At 46.0% G+C, this 13369-nt stretch overlaps 1 protein-coding gene across 18 annotated transcripts in view; it reads left to right on the forward strand.

Moving 5' to 3' along the window:
* The window catches only part of Parp11 (poly (ADP-ribose) polymerase family, member 11), a 67404-nt gene that overhangs the window by 17484 nt on the left and 36551 nt on the right, over positions 1-13369 (forward strand). For 5 of the 18 annotated variants that reach the window (XM_030255036.1, XM_006505232.4, XM_030255039.1 and 2 more), the window contains exons 2-5: positions 3719-3839; positions 6389-6517; positions 7235-7355; positions 9923-9998. Coding sequence is in view for 13 of the 18 variants with exons in the window: in XM_006505232.4 (XP_006505295.1) it covers positions 6392-6517; positions 7235-7355; positions 9923-9998 (323 nt within the window). In the remaining 5 variants the exon portion in view is untranslated. The remainder of the gene's footprint in view (positions 1-3718; positions 3840-6388; positions 6518-7234; positions 7356-9922; positions 9999-13369) is intronic. The other 13 variants (XM_006505233.4, XM_030255040.1, XM_006505231.4 and 10 more) reach the window with 5 other exon arrangements.

Consider the following 13369-nt stretch of genomic DNA (forward strand, 5'->3'; position numbering starts at 1 on the left):
TAGGGGTAGTCCCTGTTTGGTGAGACATTTTCATCATTAATTGCCCTATTTCTAGTTACATGTCTTATACATTCTTGTGCATGTGTGTGAATGTGTGAGAGTGTGTGTTAGTGTAGTTCTGGGTATTCAGTGAAAGTAACTAAATGGTTTATTTTGAGACAGAGCCTCCCTATGCAACCAGGGCTGGCCTTGAGCTCATGATCCTCCTGCCTCCGCCTCCTGAGTGTTGGGATCACAGGTAAATAACCTCACGTCTGAACCCTGTTTTATTCGGTTAGTTCTGACCTCTCCTAGTGGCCGCTGGAGTTTGGGCCCCATCACCGTGTGTAGCTTGGGTACTTGGCTGAACTTACTGTATGAGTGCAGCTTCCCTCACACTGTTCTTGCTGAGTCAGCATTGCAGGTTGAGCTTGGCTCAAGTCCCCTAGGCAGTCGGGTGTTTGCTCCTTACTTTGGTTGTGTGTGGCCGGGAGACTGGTCTTGTGGTTGAGTGAGGATTTTGTGGGCTGTGTATGGGGTGCTATTTTACTGTTTACCCAGAAGTAGTTTCATGAGGTTTCCTTTTGGATTACTCCCAAGAGGACCTAGTCCTGGGATTACTCTGTGTGTGTGTGTGTGTGTGTGTGTGTGTGTGTGTGTGTGTATAAACCCGGGTTTTTAGTCTTCCACACTGCTAAGGGTGACTGAGCTACATGTTTAATTGTTGTATGAAAATGGCGTAACAAAACCCATTGCTTTGTAAGCTAACTTGTAAAGCTAACCCTTGGGGATGATGAAGTGGCCTCAAGAGCCTTGCTGCCAAGCTTGATGATCTGAGTTGGATTGCTGGGATCCACATGGTGGAAGGAGAGAGATGGCTCTTGAAAATTGTCCTCTGACAGCCACACTTGAGGCATGACCCACAAGTGCAGGCAGGGCACACAGATACGTGCATAGCACATACTAAATAAACAGCAACAACAACAAAAGAACAACCAGCCCCTGCCGCACAGCCTTGCCCATGGGTGAGAACAGCTTCCTCTGTATTCAGTGTTTATCTAAGTGATGATGAAGCCCTGTGCCTACCTGTGTCTCCTCCTTTGTAGATGGCATAGATGCCACGCAGGAGCATCTTCAGGTCTGTCCAGTATCTTGCTCCATTCTTTCCTAGATGAGTACAAGCCTGGAACTCTTAAAGTCCTTCGGTCTCCATCAGTGACTGCTCTAAGAGGGCCCTGTCCTGCTCTCTCCTCTCCTCTGTCGGATCTGATGAGTCTGCCGTTGTGCTTCTGTCCACACCTCGCTTTCTTTGGTTTTCATGAAGCTGTTCAGTTGCTCAGAATGCCCTTAGTCTTGGAGTCTTCTGCTCTCTCTTTCACATAGAGCTGCTCCTTCAGGCAGAGATGTAGACTTGCTTCCTTGTGTTCCTTTGCCCTTGGGAAGGGTTCCCATGTCACTTCGCCTGCAGCTGAGTGGGGAAGCCTCTTTGCTAATAGTGACATTGTAGTCCTTGAGAAGGCAGTAGTGAGAGAGCTAGCAGCTTCTCACCATCTTGGCTTCCTCTTCTTGGCATGAAACTTCACCCAGGGAGCCAATTGGACTGGTGATGGTCAGGGTACAGTGTCTCTGGGTCCCTCATTTAAACAGACCTTCCACCATGTGTGTGAACTAGGAGAGGGAGTTTTTCTTTTGTTGTCTCTCTGAAATAGAGCTGTCTCATGGACTGGGGAGATGACTAGCACTAACAACCTAAACCGCCCTTCCTCAGTCTGGAGGGACAGGGGCCCCATCGTTGGCTGAGCACAGAAGAGTCAGCAGGACAGATGACGTTCATTTTCTTGTATGTATTCCATCACTTGTGGACCCTCCTGAGCGTACTCAGAGTTAAATGACTTTGAAAACATACTAGTTGAAAAGCTGATCTTTTGGGAAAGGATCCCCTTCCAGAGGTCCTTAACCACCCCTTAGCAGTATTTAGTAGCAGTTTTTAGAGACATATGTATATGCATGCTTGCTTTCTCTGTCTCTGTCTCTATCTCTGTCTGTTTGTGTGTCTGTCTGTCTGTCTGTCTCTGTCTTGATGACCTGAGTTCCATTCCTGAGACCCACATGGTGAAAACAGAGAACTGATGCCCACAAGTTGTCTAATGACCTCCACACATGTGCCATGGCATGTGTGTGCTGTGGTTCATGAATGCCTACATATATGCAATAAGTAAACAAATGTTACTTTGTGTATGTACACAGAAGTGTGTCTGTTTTGAGACAGTGTCTCCCAACATACTTGCCTTGAACTTGTCTTTTTCTGTGTTAGCCCCACAAATCCTGGGAATTGTGCTGTGAGCCCCATGATACCAAGTGCTGATTCTTCTTTATAGAGAGGCAAAAATGCCTTTATTGCCAAGTGTGGCTTCCTTAAGTATGCTTATTACTAAAGCAACTTGCATTTCTAGTAACATTCTTATTAGAAGTAATCAGTCCAGAATGCAACATTATGTTCCGGGAGATGGACCAGGATTTGACTTGAACTCATCTGCCCTGTTGCTTTTCAGTTGCTTGATTCAGATGGCGTGTACCCAGGTGCTATGAATACAGATGGGTGGCCTTGGAGACAGGCTCCACCAGTTTGCACATTTGAAAATGGGAAAGATGCTTTGCCACGTGATGCTAGCTGTTTCTTCTTTGCAGCCTTCTGCACAGGAAGTGTCATTTTCTCACAGTTAGGAACAGGAAAATCAGGCCAGATGTGGCATTGTAATTGAACTGGCCCATTCATCTATCATGCATTAAGTGCCGCCTTTGTGTTGGATGGCTTGCATATGTTCTTTTGATTACCTGTAGACATGCCCTAACTAGAGCTGTTGTTACTATGGTGACAGCATTCTAAATTATTTTATTTAAGCCAAATTATACAGAATAGCCATTCCTTTGTAGAGGAAACTCACTATAAAAGATGCTAAGGGTTTTATGGGATGAAGTGAATTATTTGAAAGAAAGCTAACACATATGTGAAGCTTGGCAGCAGAGGAGTCAAGGACTGGCTGTCGGTGGAAATGAGACCATGGGGTAGGCACCTGGAGGGAGACAGAATTCTAGCAGGCCTCAAAGGCTTCTTTAATCTTCAATGTACTGTACACTCTGTGATTCTAGACAAAATAATCATATTTTCTGCTTTGTACTTTCCCTGATTTTAATTGGAAAATAATGACCTCTCTCTCCTATACATCAGGCTGTGGAGGAGAATGTAGTAGAATTGTAACCAAGAATTGGCCTAGCCAGTCAAAACTATTTATGGCAGGGAGTTCCTTTCCCTCCCTCCCTCCCTCCCTCCCTCCCTCCCTCCCTCCCTCCCTCCCTTCCCTCCCTCCCTTCCCTCCCTCCCTCCCTCCCTCCCTCCCTCCCTCCCTCCCTCCTTGTGTTCCTCAGGTTAACCTTGAACTCCTGGACTCATGTCTTACCCCAGCCTCAATAGCTGGGATATGGGCTGTGGTGGCTGGCTTGTAGACTGGCCTGCCATGACAGCTCAAGCACAGAGTCAGGGCAGAGCACACTGTTGTAGCCACGGGAGGGAACCTTTCTGTTAACCCTGTCCCTTTTCTAATAGAGAAAATACTGAACCTGTAGCCCAGTATTATCTTAGCTATTTGCTTCTAGCTTGTGTTTCCAAGTTTTCAGAGTACTTTTAAAATACAAACTAAACCTGCTCCCACCCCTGGCTTTCTTTCTCCATCTCCTGCAGTGAAATGGCCAAACGGGATGAACAGTGCTGGAAGAAGAAAGCAGAAGTGTGCAATAGCTAACGGGGCAGTGGAGTTCACAGTTTAGGTCATTGTCTTTATTATCTGGCCAAGACACATAAGGTAAATGGTTCATTCTAACCTGAAGCCCCCAATCCCAGGCCATTCTGTGTTTTCATTTCTTAGCAGTTGATCAACTTTGAAGTCACTAAGGAGTGACAACAAGGACAAAATCAGAAAAGTGATCTTGGAGTGTTCCTAGGCATGAATAAAAAAATTAAACTAAACGAGCCCCCTTCTGAGAGCCCAGGGACTCACAGAGAGCACAGTGAGCAGCACAGTGAGCAGCACAGTGAGCAGCACAGTGAGAAGGACAGTGAGCAGCACAGTGAACAGCACAGGGAGCACAGTGAGCAGCACAGTGAGCAGCACAGAGAGCACAGTGAGCAGCACAGTGAGCAGCACAGTGAGCAGCACAGAGAGCAGCACAGTGAGCAGCACAGTGATCAGCACAGTGAGCAGCACAGGGAGCAGCACAGTGAGCAGCACAGTGAGCAGCACAGTGAGCAGCACAGTGAGCAGCACAGTGAGCAGCACAGTGATCAGCACAGTGAGCAGCACAGTGAGCAGCACAGTGAGCAGCACAGTGAGCAGCCACAGTGAACAGCACAGTGAGCAGCACAGTGAGCAGCACAGTGAGCAGCACAGTGAGCAGCACAGTGAGCAGCACAGTGAGCAGCCACAGTGAACAGCACAGTGAGCAGCACAGTGAGCAGCACAGTGAGCAGCACAGTGAGCAGCACAGTGAGCACAGTGAGCAGCACAGTGAGCAGCACAGTGAGCAGCACAGTGAGCAGCACAGTGAGCACAGTGAGCAGCACAGTGAGCAGCACAGTGAGCAGCACAGAGAGCAGCACAGTGAGCAGCACAGAGAGCAGCACAGTGAGCAGCACAGTGAGCAGCACAGTGAGCAGCACAGTGAGCAGCACAGTGAGCAAGGAGCTTCAGCTTCTGCTTCGTGTGGACAATGTGACCAAAACCAAGTAAGGGGACCCTGTCCTGGGCTACACCACTTCTGCATTTTATCTAACGGCATAAGAATATTTTTCAGCTTATCAAGCAATACAGATTCTTTGTTAAAAACAACCAAAGGTATGGGGGATCATATTTTGGCATATGCCAGTATTGATGTTTTTATACAAGATTATACACACACACCTCTGAGAGATCCATTATGAAGTGATAGCATTGGGTCACTGGGAAAGGAAGGTAAAGAATGGCAGGGATCAAAGTGTGATGGACAGGCACGCTGCAGTGGAAGTACTCTGAGTTCCTGCAAGGAGAATGCCATGTTGCCCATGCACATTTATTCGTTTGTTTATTTGTTAAATGTACTGGTTTACTTATTGGATTTTTGAAAGCGAATCTTCTATGTAGCTCTGACTGTCCTGGAACTCTGTAGGTAAACCACTCTGGCCTCAAACTCAAAGAGAGCCACTTGCTGCTGGCTCCTAAGTGCTGGGACTGAAGGCATGCACCAGGAGGCCCAGAGCTTTGTTTGATGTTTCTCCATCTCCCTTTCTAAGAAGCTGCAGAGCTTGTCTCCCATCGACTAGACTGCGATTTCGACATCCAGGCACTCACAAGGCTTGACCCTGCTCAGCTTCGGAGACCAGGCCCATTCAGGGTGGTACGGCCAGAGTTAGACTATGCAAATTTAAATGAATAATTTAAAGATGATGATAGTAAGTCAAATTCCAAATGAAGTTAAATCATTTTTATCAGCCACTGGGTCCCTTTTCTGATGACTTCATCACAGTTTCTACCCAAGAATGTCAGCTTTTTTTTCTTTCAGAGATTAAGTATGCATCAGTTAATGCTCTAGTCAGCACTGTACACACCCATTGCTCATGCAGCATAAAGCAGCATAGTGTGTCGCTTACGTGTCTAGACCCTGTGGCCAGTCTGCCTAAGCCGAGCTCCCTGCTGTGCGACCATTTATACTAGGAGTGCCTGTCTCATAGAGGTTGTTGTTAAGCCGAAAGACTTCACCTCTACAGTTCTTAGGTGATCACTTGACATGTAGTCAGGACCATGTAAGAATTAGAGATTGTCACCACTGCTGCACTTATACTCTGGTCACCTTGATGCTTAGAAGACACTGGGACAGGTTATCATATCTATTCAAACTTTCCTGGGTACATGAACGCGTGGACACACTCACGCATATATCCATGTGTTTATGAAAGCAAGTATAGATATATTTTAACTAAAACATTATTGCATTATTCTTTACCTTTATAGCCTTTTTTTATTCTTCATGTCACATTTTAGAAATGTCTCTTCATGCCATTAAATGAGATGACTGTTTGGAGTAGCAAAGAGGATGCATTCTGGTCTTAAGCAGTTTTGATGCAGGGGCTCCTAACAAGACCATGGGCAAATAATGACCTCCCTCCTGGGCTGCATGGGCTCTGACATCTCCCACCTAAGGAGGATCATCAGCCTGGTGTATTTGTTAAGCTGCTTCCAGGGCCAGGATGCAGATAGGTGTCATGTGGCACTGTGGGAAAGACGTTGGAATCTGGCTCTTGGTAGGGAAATAGAATATTCCATAAAGAACATTGGTCATTAATGGGTATTTCCTTCTCCGCCTCTCGCTGGCTTTCCAGAAGATGTTTCACAAGACAGAGGAGTTCTTTCCCAAGAAGACAGACAGCGATGTGGACGACATGGACACATCGGACACACAGTGGGGCTGGTTCTACCTGGCGGAATGTGGGAAGTGGCACATGTTTCAGGTACCCTGCCCCGAGCTTCACAGGCCAGGGCTCACTGGTGTGTTGAGTCATGCTCATGGAAACCTGGAAAGAACCAGCCCTTTCCTAATGGGAAGCAGAGTAGCTAGGAGCCTGTGTCCTCCCCTGGCTGTAGGAAACAGTGGTGAGCTTAGACAGGGAGCATGCCTGGGTGATGGACTCCGGCCGGATCTGGTGGAAACCGGGAGGGAAGAGTGGTCATCCGTGTTCAGCACCTGCTCTGGGTATCATGTTAGGTACTTTATGCATCCTGTGTGTCCTCACAACAGCTCTGAGGTAGATGGTGCTTCTCCATCTTCTGTCAAAGACAGGGACTCAGGAAAGTGGACTGCTTATGCCCACTCAAGAGTCTCCACTCTTGAGTGCCCACACAGGAACTTGTAGTTTGGGGATTTGTTTTTTTCCTCCCATTTTATGGTTACCAGACTGGTGAAAGGTTTTCTTTGAGCCACGTGGAGTAATCCTGAGGAACTTGTGAAAAGGCTGTTACAGAGACCCTCGTCCCAGTAGCCGTTTCCCCCGGAGTCGTTAATAACTTCCCACGAGCAGTCTTGGCGTGCCTTTCCCTGTGTTTGTGGGAGGGAGAGCAGCAGGCAGGAGGATCCCTCATTCTCTGTCACTGGGAGCTCAGCTCCACTTCTGCGGCCAACCCATCACTGTGAACAGCTGGTAAATGCAACTTTCTGGTTTGTCTTAAAGCCGGATACCAACATTCAATGTTCAGTTAGCAGTGAAGATATCGAAAAAAGCTTCAAAACAAACCCTTGTGGCTCCATTTCCTTTACTACTTCCAAATTCAGCTACAAGATAGACTTTGCAGGTATGTTTTCCCGCCTAGTCGTGTGTTTCTAGAATATTCCTAGACTCTCAGCACAGTGAAGACTGCAGCTCTGAAGTGCAGGATTAGCCCAGATGTCTTGAAGCATGAAGTAAATCCTCCTGTTCTCTGCTCAATCAAACCTGCACTGTCAACTCTTGAGCAGCCCTGCCATTGATAAAAGCATGTTTCTATGTTCTTGTCTGTTAACATATGTGCTGTTGGCCATGTGTTTTGAGTTCATGTAAAGCTCTTTATAACTTTTGGTTTTGTCTTTGCTTTTTGTTTTGTTTTTGTTTTTGTTTTTTGTTTTTTGAGGTGAGGTCTCCCTGTATTGCTGGGCTGGTCTTAAACTCAAAATCCTCCTGCCTCAGCCCTTGGAGTAGCTGGATTGCAGGTCTGTAATGCTATGCCTGTCTTATAGCTTTTAATTTACTCTGCACCCCAGCAGCCTGGAGATTGCTTTGAATTGGGAAGCTTTTTATCTTACAGATCAAGCAGATAATAAAAGAGGAAGTCACTGTTGGCTGGTGACTGTCTCAAGGCAAAGTGAAGCCATGTGACCTTTCTGCTGCTACTTAGGTCAAATGGCTGCCTCTTTCAGTGGCTGCTCTTGGGGTGGTTCCTCATTTCCCTGGTTCTTTCACGGATGAGCCCAGCTGATGTGCAGATCAGCCTCAGTTTGGACGCATGCCACCCTGTCTTTCACCCCCCGTGCAGGGCCGTGTTATCAGGTGTCTCAGGAAAGCACTGTTGAATTCAGCCCATAAGTCCCAGGCTGCCTTCACACTGTTTATGGCTTTGATGTGAAGGAGGTGTGAGCGGGGCAGTGTCTCAATCACTGTACATCTAGTGGCTCTACACCTCAGCCTTCTAGCTATTCTTCTCCAGTTGCTGAGCTGTGTCTTTCCAACGATGGTGGTGCTGGTGTGCTGAGAATGGAGCAGAAGGCCCGAAATGCTTTTCCAGAAGTGGAAAGGGTTTGGCCCGAAATGCCATCCTACAAACCTGCTTTCCTTGCAGTTGCTCATAATCAAGAATAAATCAAAGAATAGATGGATAAATTAAATTTAAAAAGAATGAAACCATCATATTTTTACTTTCAACCAATCCTGACTTTAAAAACTAGCATTAGGAACCAGGCCGCCCATGGGGGACACCGGCATTGATGTTTCTGTTCTAGGCAGGCAGAAGGTGCTTGGCAGATGTTACCAGAGTTCTGTACTAGTGTGTACAAGCACAGTTTTGGAGGGAAAACAGACACAGCGTGATATAGACAAGCGTCAGGCTTCAGAAAGGGGCTGCCACTTGTTAAAGTGTGTGGTAGGTGTTCAGCAGGCCACTGTGTCTAAGAGTAGTCGCTAGTGAGCTATACTCCTTGGGAGATCCCACCAGGAAATAGAACTTATCCAGAATGTCTTTCTAGACACTCAGAATGTACTTCAGTTGGTAGAATACTTGCCTAGCACGAATGGAACCCTAGCAGAGCATAAACCAGGCTTGCTAGTACATGCCTGCAATCCCAGCACTCAGGATAAGGAGGCAGGAGGATCAGAAATTCAAGGCCAGTCTTAGCTACATAATGAGTTCTAGGCCATCTTTGCGGACATGAGACCACATATCAAAAAAAAAAAAAAAAAACCAAATAAAAAAAATTCCTTGCTAAAGTATCCCAGCAGTATGTGGCAGCCAGCGAATGAATGGTACAGTTTTCCACATGTTTTCAGGGTTAACCCCAGTCACCCTACCACTGACCAGCTTTTTTTTCCCTGTGAAAGTCATGGAAAGTAAATTCAGATGGAGACAGCTGTGACAATGACGCTACAGGTTTGGTTTTGTGTACTGAGATGAGAATGGTGACAGTACTCTGGTGAGTACAGGAGTGGCAGAGCACACTCAGCACCAGCATTTGACAAGTGCAGTGGCATCAGGTGTGCAACCTGACTAGTATTGTGCTAAGATTCACAGCCTGGTTGGGAGGTGATAAAATGGACCCAGTAGATAGTGCCATGGCTGAGGTGTGGACAGAAGGAGCTGGCCAGATGGTGGTCTTCTGTTACTGAGATCTATGGCTCCCTCTCCCTCCCCCTCCCCCTCTCATCTCTCCCTCTCATCTCTTCCTCCCCGCCTTTGATTTAGGTCTTCAGTTTAAAGAGGAGTAAAGAAACATGTACATTTGAAATGCTGTTCATTGTGCAGATTTTATATGAAAACAGCCTCTTTCTAATTTTCAAATTATTAGGGAAACCAAAGTGTACTTCTACGTGTAACAAATCCAGTAGAAGATTTTAGGTGATTTTGTTCTATACTCTTAACTTTCCTGCCTTTAGAATTCTTGTATTTTGGTGTCAATTTAACACACAGAGGAACACCTTGTGAGATAAGCATCTTGGTGTGGGCCTTAGATCAAGCACTGAAGGAAGGCGCTGCCTGGCACCTTTGCAACATGATAAAAAGGTCACATACCAGCTGTCAGCTCTCTCCAAAGCTGTGTAACCTTCATGTATTGTGGCACTACTCTGCACTGTGTGCTGCTGTGGCTAATCGGATGTGTCTATCTTTGTCTTCAGAAATGAAGCAGATGAATCTTGTCACTGGGAAACAGCGCCTAATAAAGAGGGCTCCTTTCTCCATCAGTGCCTTCAGGTACTAAAACGGGTCCCACGGAGGGTGGGCGGGCGGGCGGTTGGGTGGGGCTGCCCTCCCCCTGCTCTTTCTTACTCTGTGGCAGAAACCTAGGTAGACTGACATTCCATGGAGTAACCTTTGCAGTATTAAACCTCGTGTTCACTGATGGAGTCATCGTTATCTTCTGTCACTGTTTCCTTTCATTCTTGTTTGTCATGTGTAATTTTCTTCAATTCTTAGACTAGTGTGCATGATAATTACAAGGTGCCATATGTTTTTTGCTTAAAATAGGCTATTGAGCTTATGTTTGAATATAAACTGGACATATGGTCACAGAATTTTCCAGAAATTTGACCATAAATCTTAGAGAACTGCCCATTTGGTGTGCCCCTGCACTAATGTAGATTCCCATTGGGTATCTACTTGTTCATCTGTGCCTCTTGTATATAACGCCAGTCCACGGTGACCAAAAACCTGGGGCAGCACAGCCACTGTGGGCAGCAGTGCAGCATCTTCCCTGAAGCACCTGGGGTGCACGATTTCCTTTCGGTTCCCTTTGCCATCTATAGACTGAGAAAGAATGGCCAAGAGCCAGGTGTAGTAAATACTTTATTTGTTGCAAATGGGAAGGGAAAGCAAGTGAAAAAATTTAAGAGTATATCTCCTATTTTCTAGAACGACCACTCAAGCAAATATTGATTTTCTTTTTCTATTTGGAGAACTTAGGATGCAGCTCAGAAACATTATTCGAGCGAGCGTGTGAGTTGTAAGGAGTCGCCTTGCTCCTTCTAGGGCGTCCTAGGAAAAGTAGAGCAAAGAAAAGGGTTGAAGAAACTAGAAAGAAAATAAACACTTTTTCTTTATCAAGATGTTTGACTTGCATTCTAACATCATAATTTAAAAGATAATGATGTCTTTCCTGGGTCTGTGGAACACAGAGAATGTTTCTACCTGCTGCAACATGTATGCATTCCTCATGGGCAGGAATAGGATACAGCAAGCGTTATCCTCTGTAGTGTGTAGTCTGGGGATGAGACACAATAATGGGAGGGATTAGTAGGTATGATGTTATATACATGCTGAGCCATTTCCTTCTGTCCCAGACTATACAAACTGCACAACAGAGACAGAAGGGGCTGACTAGGGGGTGGGGTGTGTGTGTGTGTTAGGGTGTAACCGGAGCTGAGGACAACAATTGAGGCAATAATGACAGGGGAGGAGTTAAGTAGGGAAGCCCCAGGGGATGGTAGTCAGGAGGTGCTGATGCAGAAAGGTTAGCGGCAGGATGCAGGATGATGCTGGGCATTCCTGAAAGCCTGGTGAATATGTGCCCTGTGAAAGCCATGGGTACATACACGTTCTTTAAACCTTTCCGTACAGCTGGAAGACACATTGAACAAAGTGGGGGGGTGGGGTGGGGGGGTGGGAGAGCTTTCAAAAAACAACTCAGTGTTGAAATTAATTTAAATAATAACTCCTTTAGTATTTGAAGTTCTTCTAGAACTCCCTTAAGAAAATTTGAATGTTCCTCCTATTATACTCATAATGAAGAAAATATGAGTTTATGCCAGACTCCTTTGTTAGCAGACTGACTGAAATGCCAAAGTGGGCTAACATGTTTTCCTGGAGAGGTTGCTGGACGGACGATAGGTACCCTCCACATTCCTGGTGAGAAGGTCAATAAGTGCAATGTTCCAAGGCTCCATTTGGGCATCTATGCATCAGAGTTGTCAGTCAGTACATCCTTTGACTCTGGAGTCCCACTTTAGAGACGTCCTTCTTGGGCACACGAAATAACAGATGGGTAGCTTTGGTCTTTGCAGCACTCTGACTGGAGTAGCAGGAGTTGAAGCAAACTGAGTAGCACCAGGAGCGTGCAGTTAAATCAGTGATGGTTCTGTCACCAAGCTCTCCTGCTATTTGGCACCCAAATCCTCCGGAACTGCCCACTTCCCCTGCATCAATGCAGAGCCACATTGGGCAGTCTATAGATGACACACCAAGCCCCGAGGAAGACACTCCACAGCAGAAGCTCTTGAGCCCCTCTTCCCCTGGTCTGGGATGCTTATCTTCTTTTACGCTCCCTCTGGCTGTGCACAGATGGGTGGAATTGTGTGTGTCTGCAGCAGAGCAGGCCTTTACTCATTGAGTGTTGATTAAGTGCCAGCCATGTGCTGCACTTCCCTCTGGCCATGAGAAGAGGAGACTGGGTACATACTGATAAAGAGTTTGATAAGAATTGATTAAATGAACAACAACAACAACAACAAAATGGGTGTTTTGTGCTGCCATTTGTGTTGGGTAAAAATTGGCTTTCTGAACTGAGGAAGCTCTGAAAGGACATCGGGATCTAGAAACAATGACTTGTGCACGCCTTTAGTCCCAGCACAGGGGAGGCAGAGGCAGGTGGATCTCTGTGAGTTTGAAGCCAGCCTGGTCTACAGAGCAAGTTCCAGGATAGCCAAGGATACACAGAGAAACCCGTGTCAAACAAATAAACAAACGAAAGCAGAAACATTGTGTGTGTGGAGATGGAGTGACGTGTAAGAACTGACAGAATATTGGCTGGAGCTGGAGAGAGGGTCCCACTCTGCCCTTCTTGGCACATTTGGAACATTTGGTTGTGAGCCTAGCCTCTAACAGCTGATCCATCTCTCCAGCCCATGGGACATTCTTTGAATGGTTCCCAGCACCCACACCTGTACCTCACAACTGACTGTGACTGCAGCTCCAGGGGTTGGATGCCTCCTCTGCCTTCTGCAGCCACCCACACCCACGTAGCACACTCATACACAGATACACACACATACAAATAAAGTCTTAAAAAATATATATATGGTATTGGGATTTTTTCTAAAACTTTTATGAAATTTGACAAAAGGGAGCTAAAGTTTGTAAGTTTGTAAGTTTCTTCCACTAACTTTTGGTTTCCAAGGAAGGTTGGTATACCTGTTGACTGTTTGCTAGTGAAATCTCTCACCATCCTCTCTCTCTGTCTGTGTCCTGTGGCATGACTGTATCTGATGGCTTTTAAGATTTGCTGCTGGGCAAGTCAGGATGCATTGTCTGCAGAAATAGTCGGCAGAGAAGAGAGGGCTGGGTCAGGTCTTGTGGGACAGAGGAAGGGGAGGCTGAGCCATCCTGGAGGACAGCAGTGACTGCTGGAATTCTCAGTTTCATTCAGTAGGAATATGAAGAAACACTTTGATTTTTTTTTTAAAGTCATCCTAATTTTTCTTAGAAATCCCTTTTCTTTGGCTGAAACATTCTTCACATTTTATAGAAATTTCAACAAAATAAATTGAATTGCCTGTTTTTGAAATGTTGAAGCTGTGTAGATTTGTATATTCCCATCATCCTTTATAATTCAGCATGTTAAAATTAGGAAA

This window comes from Mus musculus, chromosome 6 (assembly GCF_000001635.26).
Source record: "Mus musculus strain C57BL/6J chromosome 6, GRCm38.p6 C57BL/6J".
NCBI lineage: Eukaryota > Metazoa > Chordata > Mammalia > Rodentia > Muridae > Mus > Mus musculus.